Genomic DNA, 20,772 nt, shown 5'->3' on the forward strand with positions numbered 1-20,772 from the left:
GCTGAAAGGAAAAAAGGAACCCAAGAGTTTATGTGCAATATGTTCAATCACAGAAGCTGGGAAGCAGTGTATGGAAACTATTCAATGTATTTAGCCATTTCCTTCAGCTCCTGGCTTTATTAAATAATATCCTGAAGGGTGCCGATAAAGAATCCTAATCACATGTAATAGAGCAAAGAAACCTTTTTAAAACTGGGAAGAATGCTGGACTCTGCTGACTGCTCTACTCCCCATGTAAATGGAGAGGAAGATGGAACTTAATGTCATGTACCATTGATCTTAATATCTTCTTGCTTAAATTTCCTTGCCACCTGCTTTTAGGTAGGTTCCCAGAGTCTATATGGAGGAGAGGGAAATAGGACAGAGCCACTTTAAATTGTCAGGAAGATGGAGCATGAAACCAGATGCTTTCTGCTTTGAGCCAGAGCGTGCTAGGGATTCTCTGGGTCCATTTGTGGTTACATCATTTGTGGTGTCGAGTGACTTGTTTTTATAAAACTGGCACAATTGGTGGGAATATGTTTTTATGTAGTTATGTCTTTATGAAAGAAAGGAATGTGCTGCCTGGGATCTCTGTTATCCAGCGTAACAACAAACCTGCTGGAGCTAGTATATACATACATAGTAAAAAAACAGCCTGTCGGTTTAAAGGCGATCCTTATCCTACAGGGTCCACAGCTCAGAGAATTCCGTATTTCCACTTCGGGTGTAAAAGAAGCCTCACAAGTGATTCAAGCCATGCTGATATTTCTTGCCCTCTGGTGATAAGATTCAGAAAGAAGAGTTCTGTTTGGTTTCCTCTGTTGGGCTCTCTGAGGATGAGGCTCATTATCACCTGTTCTCCTTCATTGTCTTTATGCAGATGTAAAACCCACTTCAGAGACACTGAAGCCCACCTTGAAGAGTGAGGAGACCACGTCTCCATTCCCTACTGATGAGGAGACAACAGAGTGTGGTGATGGCTGTGGAGAAGGTGATGGTACGTACCAGACCCAGGCACCCTTAGCGCAGTAAATGATTGGTTAACAGTTAAGTGAACACTCTTGTCTTTCCATTGGCTCCTACCCAGTGGGACTCAGTCCTGGAAACCTGTAGAATGATAGTACTCCTAAGACTCAGGATCAAAGTCTGATCTGTTATACCAGGGAAGGATAATACAGTGAGGGAGAAAGGAAGGATAATACAGTGGTAAGGACACTAGCCTGGGACTTGGGCGATCTGGGTTCAATTCCCTGCTCTACCACAGATTCCCTGTGGTCTCTCCATGCCTCAGTTTCCCATCTGTAACATGGGGATAGTAGCACTGCCCTACCTCAAACACGTGTTGAGAGGATAAAAGCATTAAAGGTTGTGGGATGCTCATATACTATGTTAAAGGGACCACATAAGCACCATAAATATGTAGGGCACTGAATTCAATGGGCTTACTCCGTTGTAATTGGAAGCAGAGTTTGACCCTTAGAGTTGAGGGTTTGGATAAGTACCCTACAGCATGGACATTTATTCAGACCTCATGATTTGGCAAACTTTGACTAGAAATTGCATCAGAAGAGGCTTCCAGGTGAGATTTCTGCCAGTGTTTTGACCCATCAGCTTTAAGGCCTGGATGGAAACATAAAAGGGGAACCTAATGAGATCTTGAAAACAAGTTAACAATTTCACACCGTTCATAATGATTCAGTTCTAGAAATGTGAGCCGCAGCACAAAGGGCCTGATCCTCACTGCACCAGTGTTACACCTGTTGAACTCCTCTGACGTCAGTGGAGTGACTTTGGAATTCAGGATGCCATTTTTCGTTAAAGCCACAGAAATCAGGAGTGCCATGCAGTGCAGTGTGAGACGTACTTTCTACCCTGGTGATACGTTTTAACGTGTGGAGCCAGTACCCAAGATGGTCCCCTTCATATTTTGCTGTGATTTTCATCCTCCAACTTCACAAGCAGTGAGGCATATTTCTCTGGACCATCAGATTTATGAGACTTCAACAGAAAGAGTCCTTCTCCCTGGGGAGCTAGATTAGGTTGCAATAAAAGGAGCCAGGTCCACACTGCTTTATTCTAACCTGGGACTGGGTAGGGAATGGCTCTTTCCACCGCACAGCAGTGTTCACCTGATGGCTATTGCCTGGGTCACTGAGCTCTTGCTGACTGTCATTAACTTTGGGGGCGTGATGATGTAAAATTTCCTCTTCGTTCAGGAAAGCTACAAACAAGCCTTTGCTATATTTGGCCCCTCCACTGGTGCTTCCCAGTCAGGAGCGTATCCTCTGACATTCTCAGCGTGCTGCTTTAGAACCTAAGTCCCTTCTTCTAGCCTTCATGCAGTGACTGCCCTGCTCAGATGGCATTGCAGCCTCTTCTCTCCGAGACTAAGCCTCCTCCGGGACGTTCATTGTGCTATAGCGGTGTCCATACGGGATGTTGCTGCACAGCAAGTTGGCATGCTGTAGAGTCACACACTGGCTTGCCACACGGTGTTAGACATGGCCTGAGCTTCAAGCCTCCTCTGACACCTGCCCCTGTGGCCCAAGAGCTATCCCTGTCCAAAGTTCTGCTACTGAGGGCTCTGTTCACTTCATATAATAATGCTTTGAGCTGAGAATGAAATCTGTCCAGAGGTTTCAAAGCACTATGCAAAGGTAGGCAAGCATTGTCCTCATTTTATAGATGGGAAAACTGAGAGGTTAAGTGACTTGCTCAGGGTCACAAAGTGAGTCAGTGGTGGAGCTGGGAATAGAACCTAGCTCTCTTAACTCGGATTATTCCACTAGACCACTGCTGCCCCATAGCTGCATAGGTAGCATTTTCATTAGTGGATGGTGACCCAGGGGTGACCATTCATAATTCCAGGCATCCTGTTCTCTTCTGGCACGAATGCTTAGATCTATCACTCGATAGCTGGGCTTTTGAGGCACTTGAAATTCTTCTTTTTTTGGAGCCAGAGTGGAACTACACTGCACCACAAGGGCACTTGGGAAACATTCGTCTCTGACATTTAAGAAGGAATTTAATATTTGGCCACTCCAGGGGATGAAGAGAAGGTGCTGATTAGAGCCTGGAAGCATTTGGTGCCTGCATTTATATTTGCTTAGTTTGGTGGATTAGCTGAAGGACTTGATGTGAGCATTTTGATGATGCAGAATTTAAGGCTGATCCTCAGAGCTGACGAAACATGAGATAGGTTGAAAGCATCCGTGAGAGAGAGATTTCATGCTTTCTTCAGTATTTATGACTTGCCAGCTATTTTAGTTTTTAAATAGCATCCCTCTATTGCAGGTTGTTCTTTAATCAAATTTTATTTTGTTATGTTCCTTTTATAAGATGCTCAGCTTCCTGTAGGATTCAATTGCAACTTTGACCTCCCTGAAGACCTGTGTGGTTGGTCTAATGACCCTGAAACAGATTATACGTGGTCTTTCCATTCTAGAAGCACCTGGTTCAGCAATTCAGGACCAAGCACTGGGTCCTTACCTGGTAAGCCATTTCATACATTATAAGGGGAAAGGGGGAAAGGCTATGGCATTTTCTCCATGGAAAAGATTATTGCAATGCTGCTTAACAGTGGTAGAGATTCTGGAGAAGTGGAGGTTTTCCTTTGTTAATTCTTTGGATATTCTGCTTTGTGGTCCGATAACCATGTCACTGAATTACACTAACTCTCCACTAGAGATGGGCTTGAACCAAGCAGCTTGGTGCTGAATCTCCTCCCCCACCCTATATAGGGAAGTTTGGACTTGCATCAAAAACCTGATCCAGTTTCCTCACGGGGGCCCATCAGTACTCCCCACCGTGTGTTTCCCTTCTTGCTATGGGCACACACATCATAATAAGTCCATGGCTGGACAGAGCTTGACTTCAGCTATTCTGCACCCTGTGGTTGCATGGGATAGACTTAAGTCATCTGTCGGGATTGAACTTGCCAGGACCTAAAGATACAAAAAATTCTGCTTAAGTTTTACTCTTGATCCGTTCCAGCATAGGCCTGTGTTGTGGGAACAGAGGATTTGGTGTTCTAACTAGAGCTGAGGGAGCCTTGCAGGGCTTAGCTGAAGAGAGTTTTGCTAAGATTTGTTTGCAGAGATTGGAATGAGACAACCCCTGCAAGTTTGCTTGGAGGCAGAAGTTCCCTATCCCTGTATCTTGGAACCAGACCTGGGACCTGTGCCATCTTCTTACCTGAGATGACATTGGAGGAGTGTTGTTGGGGGTACAAAGCAGGTTCACCAGCTTCCAAATAACTTGAACCTATGTTCACTTAATTTTGATGAACATGGACTGAGTTTTGTGCAGGAAATTCAAAGGTCCCACTGAGTCAGCTTGAGGTTCAGATGAATATTTCACGCAGCTTTACTTCCGTTCCAGATGCCACATGGAGGCACAAGGACTTTAATGCCTGTATCTAAAGAGCATGAGGATTTGATGGATCGAGTTGACCCCTCCCATTAGCTCTTACCAATAGATTTGAGTGTTGAAACCAAAACATTCAACCTGTCAGCCACATGACAGAGGCACTGGCCAGAGTGACAGTTCTAACAGCCAACTAGAAGACAGCATAGGGAGCACCTGGCAGGCAAAGCCAAAGAGGAATGCATATATATATATGAAATACATTGACCGATGAGAGTCCACTACACCTCTACAGACACCTCACTCTTAAACACACACATGCGTGCACACACACTTTTACTTATACACACACACGCACACTTTTTCCCATTGATCAATGGGGCGCCCAGATCTCTTACAACCCCCATCAGCGCTGTATTAAGCACAGGCTCTCTGGACATCTGACAGATTCTTTGGCTTGACACAGGTTACAGTGTGAAAAACGGAGAAACACATTTTCATATTTTGAGTGTTTATCTCTTCAGCCTTTGAGTGCTTGAGAAGATTAATATCTGAAGATCACTGGGGCCTCAGGCAACAGGAGAGAACACTTACCGCCAGTCCCAGGCTTAATAACCCTCCCCATCTCATTCGCTGTAATAATGTTTAATTAATGTAATAAGCCTCCTGCAAGTAGGAAAAAAAATTACTTATTTTTATAACTCAGACTCAATTTTTCATTTCATTTCCTCTCCCCCGAGTCTTCCTACAATTAATTGCCCTTTTTTTCCTTAAAAGACTCGTGTGTGTTTGTTTAGGGACAATCTGGGATGAGTGATGCTCCTGCAGAGGATATGGCCTTCTCTGTGTGTCTGCAACATTAGTGGAGTTTTCTTCCTCTGTCCTTCAGTTTCTTACCCTGCCTCTCTTTTTCTCTGCTACTTCTGAATTGCAGGTCCCTCTAGTCCTTAGGGCCTGTTCCCCAGCCCACTGAAGCCGGTGGGAGTCTTTCCGTTGATTTAGTGAGCTTTGCAGCTGGCCACCACAGAGAGATTTCTCTGAGTAGTTGTTGTTTGCATTACAGTGGCAGCTAGAGTGTAGCGGTGGCCAGGTTGGTCCCAGGATACTAGAGAGACAAGGTGGGTGTTGTCTCTCCAGTAGAGCCTAGAGTCCCCCACGCAGTTTGGAGCACCATTGTGCTAGATCCTCTACAGACACATAGGACAAGAGAGTCCCTGCCCTGAAGAGCTTACAGTCTAAACAGACAGGACAGACAGGGAGGAAACAGAGGCATCGAGGGAGGAAGTGATTTGCCCAAGATCACACAGCAGATCAGTGGCAGAGCTTCGAATAGAGCCTAGGTCTCTTTCTGAGCCTGGAATGCTTCATGACGACAAAGGCTGCTGAAAGGCGAGCTGGCTCCCCAAAGTGGTGCTGGCCCCTTCTCCTCCCTCTGCCGCCACTCTCACCTGAAGCATCGAGTCCGTGAGAAGAGCTAGTGGCTTTAGAATCACAGCTGGCCTTGCCACGTTGCTCAGTTACACCCTGTTGTTTTGAGAAGAAAGTCAGACACGATCATGTATGAGCCCGGCTGGCTGTGAGCGTGTCTAGCTTTTCACTGCATTGAAGAAATATAAAGGGATTTATACAAAAAAGGACCATTGGGTCTAACTTTGTTCCCACTTTAAGAAATTAGGAAGGAAAACACAACACAAAGGGAAACAACTATTTGCTTTTTCCAGCTTTAAAAAGAGACCTGTAATGTTAAAAAGAGCCTCTTGTAGCCTGCTGACTGGGAGCAGAATAACTATATTGTTAGTTCACGCTCCTTCATTCCTCTGATGGTTTTCTAGTCACCCCCTCCGGCATTTTGCTTCTACTTATAAAACTCATCATCAGATACCAGGCAAGAAAGGATGAAAAGTCCTTTCTGTTCAGGGTGGTCTTTCCTTCTGAACCCCTGCTCCTACAAAGGGTGAGCAGTTGGGTGAAGGAGAGAAGCTGAGCTTAGTTTAGGGGCAGGGCACATGCTAATGAGGGGTTCAGAGTTGTTGGAGATCCTTAAAATTTTAAGGTGCTGAACTGGAACATTTGGCTCTCCCATGATAGAAAGAAATGTACTGTGCCTTTAAGAGGTATTTGGAATGTGTTTCTGTTTCTTCTTCAGATGGCAAAACAAAAAAATTAAATTAGAAGGAGGGGCCCTGGCTGAGTGAGCATGGGAAGGAGGAAGTGGCCGTGCCGAAATATCATCTGAAAGGCATTTAAAGTCTGTTGAAAAACAGGCTCAGATTCCTTAGATATCTTCCCATTTCATTGTGTGTGTGTGTGCTCACAATTATTTCTCTTCTTTAGCCTGGGTAATGGCTCCTCGAGACTGCCAAGACATCCTCTGCTTTCATTCCACTAGTTTTATTTCCAAGATACTCTCACAGGCACCTTGGAGTTTCTTTTATCAGCACCATGTTCCTTGTGCTTTAAGCGACATGGATTGTCTCTATTTCATTCCTTAAAACCTCCTATGACAAATTCAGCTATCCCTATTGGTGAAAGTGGAGCCAAGCTGCTCAACTCAGCAGAAGCCTGTTCTTACTCCAGCTGCTATTTGCCTTTTTGTGGGGCAAAGGAACCCAGTTTCTTCCACAGTCGTGCCCCGAAGAGGGATTGCAATTTTTTCTCTATGGATTTTCACATGCTTCCCAGATTTCCCCCGTTAGCTGCCTTGATGGAATTTATCACAATTTGCAACAAGATCAGGTTTCAATGAGGTTCTGGTCCTACTCCCCCAGAAGTCAATGGCAAAACGCCCATTGGTGTCAGCGGAGCAGGATCCAGGCCCTGAGAGACCTGAAGATAAACCCACTTATTCCAGTTGTTAAGCTGAGTGTCTTGAGACGGATAGGTGCTGACGAGCCCTGCCAAAGTCATCATCTTCACTGACTGCCAGGAGTCTGAAAAGACACTGGGCATCATATTTCCAACTGGTATAAATCGGTCTTGTTCCATTGCCATCAGCGGAATACACCAGCTGAGAATCTGGACCACGGATGTTTAGACTTTTTTACGGTTGTTAAGGAAATGATTAGAAGATGTTACAAGAACACTGTCAGTTTAGAAATCCTAGGGCTGCATCGTCCCTCCCAGGGCCGGCTTTAGGCCAATTCCACCAATTCCCCCGAATCGGGCCCTGCACCTAAGAGGGCCCCGCGCCCTGTGGCAGAGCCGCCAGGGTGGGGGCAAGTGGCTGAGAATCCCTTCCCTGGCTAGAGGCTCCTTTTTAATTTTTACTCACCTGGCAGCGCTCTGGGTCTTCGGCAGCACTTCGGCGGCGGGTCCTTCACTCGCTCCGGGTCTTCGGCAGCACTTCAGCGGCAGGTCCTTCAGTGCCACCAAAGACCCGGAGCGAGTGAAGGACCCACCGCCGAAGACTAGGAGCGCCGCCCGGTGAGTACAAGCCCCACGTGTTTGTTTACGTGGTTTTTATTTTTTTTAGTCATCCCTGCTGGGGCCCCATCAAAACTGTTCGAATAGGGCCCCGCACTTCCTAAAGCCGGCCCCCTGGTCCCTCCCTTATACGTCCACTCCTATCTAGCCAAGTGAGCAAAGGTTTTTCAGACCTACGTATGGGAAATAAGCACCTGTATGAATCCACCATTGCTAACCACACCTGTGACTCTACAAAACTAAAATTTTACAATGTATCTTTCCCCCTATTGTTGTACTTTCTCTGAGACTGAGCCATGAAATCAATGGAGAGAATTTCACTGTATTTTTTGGTCTGTAGCCTGCTTCACTTTGGGGGGCAGAAGTGCTGCCGTACTTGGGTTGCAGACCCAGCAGGGGAAGGTTTATTTGTTTAAAAATGTTTCCAATGGGGAAATGTTTGCATTGCTCTGAGGTTTTGCAAGAGCTCATTTTGTAAAAATAACACACATATTGGGCCATACTTAAGCTGCTAGTGACCCTTTTACCATCCTTGTGTTATTCCTCTGGAGTTTTTAAGGGCTAATTTTTTATCGCAGTCCATGAGAATTTAGGCACTCGGACCCCAATCCTGCCCCACTGAATCAATAAAAGCCAGGACGGGTCCCAGTGAGGTTCGGGGCAGAATTTGCAGTGTTACGTCCTGCTCAGTGTCACTAAGGGTGACACAGTTTAACCCTTTGAGGCCAAGCCCCATCGCTTTGAAGTCAGTGGGAGTTTTGCCATTGATTCAGTTGGAGCCGAGTGAGCCGTCCAGTCCTAACTTCCGTGAATACACCTTGATCCTTGCGAGCTTTGCCAACACCCCAGCTAAGAAGGAGGTAAGTTGCACCGCCCAAAGAACAGACCCCGAACCACATAGTGAGTTACAGTGTGATTGCTGATTCTTCCCTTGCTCCCAGCCCTACACCTGGTGCTGATCCCTTCACCTGGTGCACCAACGAAGCTGCTCAAGCCACTCCCCACGCCCATGCACAAGAGGAGAGCAGCAGCCCGGCAATGGTGGTTCTTCGGCCCCTCCCTTCCCCCTGTGATGCAGGTAGCCTGAGCCAGGGAGAAAGGGAGTCCTTATGGCCCTTACCCCCCTGCACTGCAGCACAGCCAGTGCTGTGTCCACACTCTGTCCTTGAAGGCCTGGCAGAACTCCCGTTAACTTCAGTGACGGTAGTACTTGGCCCTAGGCTTATCCACAGAGGCCAGTCTTCCTTTCGTGGCGTATACATGGACGTTTGCATTCCTTTGCTGGTGTTTGGCTCCACGTACAAACACCCACATATTGCCTGTAAAACTGGGCGGGAGTATTCTTTGGAAAGCAAAGAGGATTTTTTAAAATGTTAGGTAGTGGACTGGCTCGCCCCATGAATTCATGAAAATGGCTCAACGGCGAGTGACTCCCAGGGCCAGGTTTTGAAACGTGTGCGTGCCCAACATGGGTCAACAAAAACGGATGCCCGGATTGTGCATGGCATGTCTTTATTTGTGGGTTGATGGCTTTCGTTGTGCATGCATAAAAGTGTGTAGGCACACAGATCGGTGTGTGGGAGCCTGGGCACACGCACATCCAATTCATACAAAAGTGCGACGTTTCCATTGGTTTGTAGGTGATCCTCATACAAATACTGAGAACATTTATCATAAACATCTGGCTCTAACTACTACTTGAGCGTCTGAGGGACTGAGCACCCACCACCAGAATTCATATGGCCCTCATCACCATATTGGAGAACCCCACAATCAGTATGAATTTTTAGCATACCAACACCCTGCGAGGTAGGGGAGGATTTCACAGATGGAGAGCTAAGTACAGGGTCACACAGCAGGTCAGTAGCATAGCTCGGAATTGAACCTCAGATCAGTGCCCCGTCCACTGGACCATTTACTGCAAGCTTGGAAGAGCAGGAGCTAGCTATAGATACATAGATACAGATGGACTTGGTAGTTGTGAATATGACCTAGTGATGGAAATCACAGACAACAAAGCTCTGCAGCTAGCAGCAGGACATGAAGACCTAAAGGAGTGGGAGAATGTATTTGCTTTAGCCAATATGAGGCAGGTGTTGGTGAGGTGCGGTGCTTTCACTGAAAGTCCCAGAGGAATTAGCTTGGTAATAATTATCAGTGCAGTGACTTGTGAAAGAGGTCTAGGTGAATGCAAAGATCCTGCATAAGAGTAGCAGTTGTAAGTCAACAATGTCCAGTGAAGAGGAAACTCTATGACCTTTGACTGAGAATTGTGGTAATTGATTGTCTATATCCGACCCAATGTGTTCTGTTGGAACACCTCCAGATGTGCTGCTGTGACCAGTCATTGTATCTGTTTTTCTTGGGAGCCAATTGTTGTGTATTCAGGAACCAAGTACAGATAGATTGACCTTGTGAGATAAACTGCTGTACCAACTCATGATTTAAGCATGACCTGAGCTGTGAGACTTCATCTCCTGCTGCACCTAATACTCTCTCAGATGGCTCGCTAGTAGGAGGGGAAGGTGCTTGCCAAAAGAAGTGTGTGTTGGCCAGATGGTTTGTTTGGATTTCCAGATGGTTTGTTTGGAGGATCAGTCTTCTGATTGATCTGGGGCTCACTAAGGTGCACATATAATTGATTATGCTGTTGTCTGGTCGGTGACGGTTGCATGTTCACGCTGCTCTTGCTCTACTAAATCCAGATGCATCCATAAATCTCCATGGGAAGTGACAGAAGGACCGATTGCAGAAACAGCAGTAGGCTAACATGCCTGAACATATTTGTCCTGCGAGCTGGCCTTTTGAACCTCTGATCCCAGTTCTGTGGGAGCCTTATCGACTGTGTCATTAGCAAGAACAGATGCTTTGAATCAAAGATCCAGGGAAGTGGCTGAAGTGCATTTTTTGATCCTGAAAGGATTGATCAAATCTTCTGTATAGTCTTTCTTCAAATGTTTTAGCAACACAAGAGATTTTCTTTCAGGTGTCTTCTCTGCGCTGCAAGCCTTCCATTAACTGTGTCAAAAATATCAACTACTGGAACAGCAAGGCTCAGACATGCTGAGTCAGCAATTAGCTCTGCGGTGGCCTTGTTTAGTTGGTCTCAGCATGTTCACAAGGCTTTTCATTAAGGTCCCTCCAGCCATTAGAATGACCCACTAGCTTCATGTTCAAATGGCATAGCAAGTAATGTCTGCCTTTGCTCAACTAGTCTCTCTAAACTGCATTATAAAGCACAAAAACACATCCCAACAAAACCCGCTGTCCGCTGCAGGGGAGCAGTTGGTGGAATTGCCCAAAGAATGAGCACACCTGTGAATCATACTACTTGGTATTGTTCAGATAGGTCAAGGCAGCACTTTATCACTCCAAAAAGAGATCAGCCGAGAGTCCTTATAAACACAGGGAACTTAGAGTTTCAGCAGGCTGCTACATCTCTGAAAGAGGTTGTGTTGAGGCGATATTGGATTGTTTTTGGCAGCATTTCAGAAGATTCTTTGATTACACACACTGCTGGAAATGGGAAGAGTTAACAGGTCAGATCAGCCCTGCTATATAAGTAGACACAATTCTACTGAAGTCAACATATTTTCTCCAGAGCTGGATTTAGCCCAGGCGGTTTTCCTGGCCCAGCGGTGGCGTGATGCACAGCCAGATCAATGTGTGCATGTGCACAAAGCAAGGTGCCGGTGCCATGTTTTCTTCAACTGTGTAATTTGTGCAACCTCCTGGTTTTTTCAGAGCCTTTGACCGTCTTCAAGACCTTCAGTGAGAGCTAGGGTTGCTCAGCACCTCACTCGATGAGGCCACTTTTATTTAGATGCCTAAATGAGGATTGACTCTAGCTTTGGGAAGCTAGGTATACAGAGGCCACATTTAGGATCGAGGCCCCATTGTGCTAGGTGCTGTACAAACGCATAGGAAGACATCCCTACCCCAAACAGCTTACAGTTCAAGGCACCAGTTCAGCAATTGGATCCACCAGACAGCCCCTGGTACCAGACAGCGCCCCGTTGACTTGACTGGATCTCTCCAGGGACACAAGGATCTCATGGCAGGATCAAAGTCTAAGAAGTCAAGCAACACATGGAGGATGATGATACAGTCAAATATACTCCATTTTCAGAAAGTGCTAAAAACTCAGAAATCCAAGTGGTGTTTTTTATTCATGACGGGGTGACTTGCCTGGGAAGCAGTTTTAACTTCAAGATAATTATACTGTTGCTGTTTGTTTTTTTCTTTTGAGGATATTTTTTTGGTTGGTTGGTTGGTTTTGTTTTTCTTTTGAAAAGACTGGTGGTGAATTACAGAAAGAGAATTTGAATTCTGGAGACCTTGGCGACTGATTATATCTTATCACTGCTTATGCGTGAAGTACAGCTTGTTCTCTTTGCTTCCTCCACTTGTTTATCTCTTGCATCTTCTCCTCCTCCACCACCACTCTGTAGTGAATCACTAGTCCCCTCCTCCATTAGAGAACAGCATGGTACTTTTTCAAATGATTTTCATTCAGCTGGGACTTGGCAAACACTCTTTGATCTTTTCTTTGCTGATGTTTGCATTAAAGTGGACAAAGTAGACAAATTCATGTGAAGTCATTGGAATTTCTCAAGGAATGAATGTGTCTCTGTTACTTTTTGATCATATGTCCAGGAAGTACACAAAAGTTTGGTATTTTGGTCAGACAAAATTTGACTTTAACTTCATTTAGCTGTTACAATCAATTTTCTACTGTTGCTGCATGGGTTTTTTTGGGTGGGAGGGGAGGGATCTGCCTTTTGGTGTTTTGAAACCTGAGTTCAGTCAATCAACAGGTCTCTGTTTTAAGTTCTGGAGATGCATTTGGTCTGATTTTCAAATTGCTCAGTGTTGAACTAATTCTTCTGTTGATATTGGTGGTAAAACTTCAATGGGAGCAGACTTAGGCCAATTAAGAGCTTTTCAAAATCCCACCCCATCAAGGTCAAAGGAGCTAAGACAGCAGAAGTGCAGTAGGGAGAGGAAACTACACATCACTAAGCCTGGTGGTATCCGTGTCAGAGTGAAGGAAAGGAGAAAAGGGCTGCCACATGTATGCTAATGACAAATACCAGCTATAGAGTTCATTTTTGTATTGGATAGGCAGAAGAACTGGCACATAAAGTACAGTAATAGCCGCAATAACTTTCCTTCTAAATTCAATGTATTTCAGAATTCCAGGGCTTCCTCATATTGTATTACAGGAGTAGCGCATAGAGGGGACCACATGGTTCTTTTGTGGAATTTATTTTAATGCCATGGGTTAGATAAAGATATCGAGTAGTCTAGATCAACCCAGCCAAGTGCCATGCTAAAGGCCTTTTGCTGCTACATGCATTTCCGAGTCCCGTTACATCTGTGGACTTCGTCGGTGTGATCAGATGTGGTTGGCCTTTATAAGTACTGCTATCTGTTCCTCCTCCCTAGGGATTGTTATATGGTTATAGTCTGAAAAGTGACTTGTGTGTTTTAAAAAAGCATCACTGTACTCAACACACCTGTTCCTGGTGTTTAATGCTGTCTGAGTCATATTTGCTTATTTTTCTTACAAAAACAAGTTTGATCTCTTATTTGCACTTCAGGGCCAATCCAGCTACAGCATGGAAAAACGGAGAGCTGGGTTTATTCTGCCTCACGTATCATCAACAAAATTGTCAGCTAGGTTTTGATTGCAAAGTACTTACCGCTGGTGATGAAAAGAGTCACAAAGAACACAGCTTGATAAGCTTGATATCCAGATAGTAAGATGCGTTTGCAATGCTGGCAGTTAGAAAAATCAACTTCAAGCTTGTAAGCTAAGCAAATTTCAGGCAGAATAAATATGAACCCCCCCACAGTGTCATTATTATAGAATCATTTTTTCTGACGATAACTGCACTGAAACTTGTCCTAATTACGTCAATCTTTGGCTTATGCTTTCCAGTGTCATTATTGGTATCCTACTGCACTATGGCTGCTGGTGAAAAAGACATCTCCCTTACTGCTCAGGCTTTTTATTTATACAGTGGGTATTTCTCTTTCAAACACTAAACTCCACAGAAGTACTGAGTGTATGCTTGGTACAGCCCAGGTTTTCTAACTCCCAGTAATATCTCTTGATTTATCTGGATTGTTTGCAATGTTGCCCTTGGCAGGGCTAGTTTTGTCTCAGTCCCTGTAAAATCCTGATCTTGTCACAGAATTCTTTTCTCTAGAATGTTTCTGTCACTATTGGTTTTCACTTCACAGACATACGTCTCAGATTTCCCAACAGCAGGAACAAAGTTTTCAGTTTATTTGTTATTCCAGTCTCTCCCTCCCAACAGCTACCACCCTGTGTATCTCCCCTCCATGAAACGGTGCTGAATGAATGTGCAGCAGTGTTTTTGTTTGTTTTTAAAATGAGAAACACCTCAGGATTGCCCTAAGTATTGCCCAGGGTATTTTGTTGGGATCCCTGTTGTGAATCCTCTGAGGCTATGTTCTGAGCTAGTTCATGCTGGACGTACAGCAAGAATGGACACACTTATTCTTTCTGCCCATTTTTTGATTCAGCACCAGTAGAAATTAAGCCCAGTATTCATGTTCCAAATAAAAAGGAAATCCCAGTTTGGGGATATGTTTGAATCTGAATATGAAGTTCACCTGGCTCTATACAGCAAATGACTCGCTAAACAATTGTGTGTGAGTTTCAATTACTATATGATACTCAAAAAGGGTGCCCCTTAATGTCCACAGTGTAGGTTCTAAGGACCAGCATACTCCATGAAGCAAAATATGAGTTGATGTCCTTTAGAAGAACCAAGACATGAAGCATCACACAAAGAATGTATTGTGGGCTCCGTTTTCAAACCTGAATACCTAAGTTAGAGCACCCAACTTTGCCCGTGGGTACTCAAATCAACATGGGCACCCAAAGACCCATTTAGGGCTCTTGTTCCCATTTGAGCATCCAGGTATAGATCCAAGTGCCGTAACTTAACTACCTGGGTTTGAAAATTGGTCCAACTAACAGGTGGAAAAGTAATCAACCCTCTGGGACAACAACGTTGGGTTCCTATTGGAGAACTTCTCCTCTGGATGAGAACTATGAAGTGCCCTCAGCTGTGCTTGCTATCCTCTCCAACTGAGAACTGGAAGGTGTAACATTCATTACAAATGCTAAGAGGTGATCTGATCAGGTTTTACTTCTTTTCTCCTTGAACAGAGAGTAAAAGCTACTTGCGGCCGCAGAGCAGTGGAGGGAGAGAGGAACAGCACACCCGGCTCCTCAGCCCCATGATCTACTTGCCCAGGAGTGCTGTCTGCATGGTGTTCCAGTACCAAGCATCGGGCGGGAGTGGGATAATGCTGCAGGTGTGGCGGGAAGCGAGCCAGGAGAAAAAGCTGTTGTGGATCATCTCGGAAGACCAAGGGGATGAGTGGAAAGAGGGACGGATCATTCTGCCAAGCTACGATATGGCCTATCGAGTAAGATGATAAAGGGCCATTTGTTCTGAGCTTCCAGTGGCTTTTAGTGATAGTTATGTCAATATTTCAAAGGGCTGTGCCCATTCATCATTAGGGAACGTTGTCGAGCGGAGCAGTTTTCATTGTATTTCTTATGTTGCTATAGTAACTAAATAACACTCTATTTGTTATTCAGAATGTGCCTGTCTTTATACACAGACTTAGGTCTTTGTTCATCCTGTTGCCTTTTATATTCCTGAAATCTCCCCTTTTACAAATATTTTCCTCCCTTTTCTTTTAGATGATTATCAGGTAATCTGACAAGAGACACAAAGCCCGAAGGAGCAAACACAAACAAATCCTGCCAGCAGAAAGGTGGGGAGGTGGGAGGGAGGGAGCCCACTTTGAAAAAGTGAATGAAAAAAAAGCAAACACCACTTTCCTGACATTGGCTCCAAGTCGGGGTGTTGCGGATGGGGGAGGGTGAAATAAGGTCTGTGTGCATCTTGAGACCAGAAGGCATTCAAGGCAAGCAAACTTAAGTGCCCGATCCTGCCTCCATTGTGTCAGTGGGAAGAGGATCGGGCCCACATAGATATGACCCATGTGCCCAGTCCTGCAAAATCTCTTCAAAACTGCCAGCACCCCATTGTGAAGTTAATGAAAGGGTTTGCAGAACAGCGTATCAATCTCTTCTCCAGCCAAAGAGCAGCTACGGTTGGCTGGTAAGGCAAGCCAAAACTCAGCCAGCTAGCCAGAGAACATGTGCTGCCTATTCTTACTTATTATTGAGTCACTGTGCTCAGCATTGTCCAAAACAGAAGGGAAAACATGGTCCCCGCCCTGTGGAACTTAGGGTCTGACCCTGCAGTCTCGACTCCTGCAAAACTCCCAGTTGAGGTCAGGAGGGGTTTTGCTTCTGTGAGGACTGCAGGATTGGGCTTCAAGTTATCAGTGAAAAGGAAGCAGTGGCTACAAACATGAAGCAAAGGTCTTTGCGCCGGTGTCCCTGGAGATGAGTTGCTGGTTTGTGTGCGTTCCTTTGGCTTTTTAATAAAATACCAGTGCACGCAATGTGCTTACAGATAGGGTACTTGGCATTTGGATAGTACTTTGCATGTTAAAAATGATGTACAGCCATTAACTAACTGAATATTACTTAAATAATGCAGGTATTTTCACTCAGCATTTTTCACAACTAACTATTATCACTTTAAACTTACTCCAGGTATTAAACCTCTTTTTTATCATGTCCTGTGTCCAGTATTAACTCAGTCAGCTGGCACCTCAGCTGGTATAAATCCATGTTGCTCCATTGACTTCACTGGAACTATGCTGATTCAGTCCTGCTGAGCCCAGGATAACCAATGAAACCCCAAGTCCATCGCCGTGTTTTGTAGTCCCAGAAAAATGCGTTTTATTCAAATAAACTGCGAGTTGGGAATCCAGCTGTCAATTGATGGGCCAAATGATGAACTCCCTGAATTTTTACTCAGTCCCTACTCAGACAGAACTCTCACTGCCAATGGAAGTTTTGCCGCAGTGAGGACTGGTAAAACCGGGTAAGGATGCCAACATTTGGCCCCTGGCCATTAGCTTCTCAGGTGTGACTGAAAAGTGGGGAGCACATTTTCAGCTCTTTCTCCCAGGGGAACGAGGACTGCGTGCACTGCTTGGGAGTGGAAGCCTAACGGTGACATTTCTGTTCTTATTTGCTCGTAGATTGTGTTCGACGGTGTTATACGCAAAGGAGATTCGGGAGAAATTGCCATTGATGACATCCGGATTGGCTCCGATATCTCCCTAGAGAATTGTATGGGTATGTAAACATCTGTCTCGCAGACTTATAGATTTTTAGGGCCAGAATGGATCTTTGTGACATCTAGTCTGACCTCCAGCATAACGCAGCTCATGGAATTACACCCGGTGATTCTGGTATCCTCTCGGCTGCACATAATGAGACAAGGAATCACTGTTGCATGCAGCAAAAGTAGTCCAGTTCATGAGAGCCTTTGTTTCTAGGATTCTGCCAAGGGACTGGAACTCTTCTCCTGCCTGAGCTATAGTGATTTTCTGGATTTCAATAAAGCTACTCTTTGCATCTGAAGGAAATCAGGGAAAATAAGTCCCTAGGGAACATAGGTACTGGTGTCAAAGGCATCAAGGGGAATATATATGTCTACAGAGGAGGGCTGAAACAATAGGTGGGGTTATTAAAGAATACTCTGTATAAAAAGGACATACACAAAATTTAAAAGGAAAGTGCTAGACACAGGAAACCAGCTGCCAGTCAGCATTACATGCTTGGAGGGGCTGATGGGTTCAATAGGAGTCTTTTCTAATGAGAAATAAATAGCAGAGGGGTTTTATAGCAGTGTTAACACAATAATGAAAGAGGAGCTTGTGCTAGAATTCATCATTTCCCAGTCCAGGGCAAAAGTCAGGTAGACAGGTTCATTAAACATGAAAGCTACATAAGCTTTAAAAACGTTTATTAGAGGAATGGTAATTCAACCGTTTATCCATCTAGCCTACCCATCCCTCTATTGTATTTAGATAATGGCAGTCCCCAGATAATGAACATGGGATAGAGTCTGCCAAGATGTCCCGGCAGGGTCTGGCCCTAGAGGAGCAGTGGGTGGAGTTGGACTACGTAAAATATCTAATTAGCAGGGTCTGTGTTGGCAGATGTCCATGGGAGTGGGCCTCCTATTCTGTACAGCGGCAGGAGAAGAGCTTGGCTGTTACACACCTCCTAAAGGGCCACACCCAACCGGACTGAAATCAGAGTCTTTCCATTGGAGCTGGCCGTAGCCCAAGGTGGACTTAAAAAGGTTCACATCAGCAAGATGTCTCTGCACAGGTTGCCAGGGGCCTCCTAAATTCAGCAAGATAGGGCACTAGGATGAGCGAGAAAATGAACCACACATGACAGTTGTTAGTCACGTTGCTTAATGCACCACTGGAAGGCTTAGATACTGCGGTGATGAGGGCAGTACAAGAACCTGAATAGAATAGAATAGAATAGAATAGAATAGAATAGAATAGAGGTCAACTGCTTGTCCTGGAGTGGTTCTGAGCTCCGTGGGTCCAAGTTTCTTTGAAGCTTTGAACTCTATTGACCGCTTGCCCTCGTGCCAGAAGAGCTAATGTTGCATGTGAAAAATTCTGTGCTGGCATTTGACAAACATGGCCTGGCGTCCATAGCATAAGAAAGAAACACGAATGATGAATAATGCTAATATCTTTTCTTTTCTAGCTTTTTTAAAATACTCAAACTTGCCTGATTAGCTAACATTTTGCTTTTATCTACATGTAAGAAAAGCTTTAAGTGTTAAAACAAAGCCCTTTGTAAGTCATACAGGTCCAAAAAATGTTAGACACTAGCTCTAAAAATTGCTTCAAACTGCTACATAGATTTACTTGTATCTTTTCAGGAACTTAAATCTGGACCTATGAACCTAATAGTAAATGGTGATATTTTGGTTTTGATCATGCCTGACAAAGGGATTTTTAAATGGTTTTAACTGAAAAATGTAACGCTATTTCAGCTGTAAGGTCACTTCTGAAGCCACCATAGTAATACGAAACAATATGCGCATACCACATTCCCTCTTTGTCAGCACCATAAAAATAACTGACAAGGGTAACAGGCTACTGTTTTTAAAATGTAATCCTGGGAAGTAATCGGATTCCTTTTTAGCCTGAAAAGAACTCTAACTCTCAATAATTTTTTCCTTTCGAAAACCTGTCACTAGTGTTCTGAACTTGAGCGATGATTTCACAGTGCTCTATACAGCCACAGCCTGGTTCTGTGACTCACAGGCGTAATGCAGAAGTAATCTAAAAATACTCAGAAGTCTATTACTTTTGAGAGCAAGTAATCACTAATAAGCACTGATTATTGCTTTTCAGATCCAGTAATTTGTAACAGATCACTTCTTCAAAGTAACTGCAAAAATCACACTCCTTTGTTTATTGGTATTGTAAGACAGAGGGATGCATGGCTAGCCAGAAGTGACGTGGCCTGTGAAAATTGAAACTAGAGATGGGCTGGAACCCAGACCCCAGATCCAAACACCGCCCACCTTTCAGGGTGTTTTGGAATCTGAACACTGATTCAGATTGGGATTTGGTAGCAGGCTCCTATTTCTATGATGAGTGAATCCCTGAATTCAAACACTTCTGAACTTGGGGCATATTGTACCCTGAAGTCTGGATCTAAATCCAACTTTTTAGCTCAGGCCAATCTCAGACTGCCTATGATGGCATGTGGCCCATGGGTAATGGCCAGTAGCAAAAATTCCCAATGGCTGGAGACGGGACACTAGATGGGAGGGCTCTGAGTTACTACAGAGAATTCTTTCCCAGGTATCTGCCTGGTAGATCTTGCCTACATGCTTGGGGTCTAACTGATCACCATATTTGGGGTTGGGAAGGAATTTTGCTCCAGGTCAGATTGGCAGAGACCCTGAGGTTGTTTTTTTTGCCTTCCCCTGCAGCATGGGGCCCAAGTCATTTGCAGGTTTAAACTAGTGTAAATGGTGGATTCTCTGTAACTTGAAGTCTTTAAACCATGATTTGAGGACTCAGTAACTCAGCCAGACGTGAGGGGTTGATTTCAGGAGTGGGTGGGTGAGGTTCTGTGGCCTGCAATGTGCAGGAGGTGAGACGAGATGATCATGATGGTCTCTTCTGGCCTTAAAGTCTATAAGTCTATGGAAGAGGGGCCTCTGCAATATTGTGAAATCCACACCCCTGCTTCCATTGAGGGGTTCCTGTGAGTTATCGCAGTGTTTCCTAGATAGGGTTACCACCTTTTAAATGCAAAAAAACCCCTATCCCCCCTGGCCCGCCAAGGCAAGCCTACCACAACCCCAACAACAAGGTAACTCCACAACACCCCCTTCAACAGCCACTTATAGTATCTAGATAGAGAGGTAATGATTGATAACGTCATTGATAACAAATGGGCATTTGTTTTATCAGCACATTTTGCAAGCCAATCTTTGTAGTCTGTTTAGTTTAGCCCATTGTCACTGAATGTGCAGTTTCTGATTCAAACTTTTTTTTTTCCGTGCGTGTAGTAGGATCACTTGCACCATTGCCTTGATCGTCCATATATCATCCATATGTCTCGCATATCTCATGACTCAAACCCTCTCTAACACACGCGCTTGCGTGTTGGTGGGCAGACAGCTGCTGTATTTTCAACAATTTTGATCTGTTATCACTTAAACTGCAGAAGTGGGAATACTGCAGCATCTTTAGCTGGACACAGAAACTTTTAACGTCAGCTATCCCAGTGTATTGTGATAATAATGCAAATCTTTAGACCCACATTAAAAAAAACGTGGCAGATTACATTATTTTTCTGGCAACTGGCAAATCCATAAAAAAACAGCCAGACCAGTCAAATTCTGGCCAGGTGGTAACCCTGTCCCAGACAGTGGCTTGTGGGGCCCAGTGCGGAGGAGGCCTGGACAAGTGGTTTGGAGAGCAAGCCCACCCGCACTCACCCCACAGCCTCAGCTTCTGTCCTGCTTCAGCAGC

At 44.8% G+C, this 20,772-nt stretch overlaps 1 protein-coding gene across 6 annotated transcripts in view; it reads left to right on the forward strand.

Annotated features, from left to right (window-relative positions):
* Positions 1 to 20,772, forward strand: part of NRP2 (neuropilin 2) — a 122,335-nt gene that overhangs the window by 70,220 nt on the left and 31,343 nt on the right. For all 6 annotated transcript variants that reach the window (XM_034786307.1, XM_034786308.1, XM_034786310.1 and 3 more), the window contains exons 11-14: positions 863 to 979; positions 3,322 to 3,474; positions 14,978 to 15,240; positions 16,942 to 17,038. In XM_034786307.1, coding sequence (XP_034642198.1) covers positions 863 to 979; positions 3,322 to 3,474; positions 14,978 to 15,240; positions 16,942 to 17,038 — 630 coding nt within the window. The remainder of the gene's footprint in view (positions 1 to 862; positions 980 to 3,321; positions 3,475 to 14,977; positions 15,241 to 16,941; positions 17,039 to 20,772) is intronic.

Source organism: Trachemys scripta, chromosome 11 (assembly GCF_013100865.1).
Source record: "Trachemys scripta elegans isolate TJP31775 chromosome 11, CAS_Tse_1.0, whole genome shotgun sequence".
Classification (NCBI taxonomy): Eukaryota; Metazoa; Chordata; order Testudines; family Emydidae; genus Trachemys; species Trachemys scripta.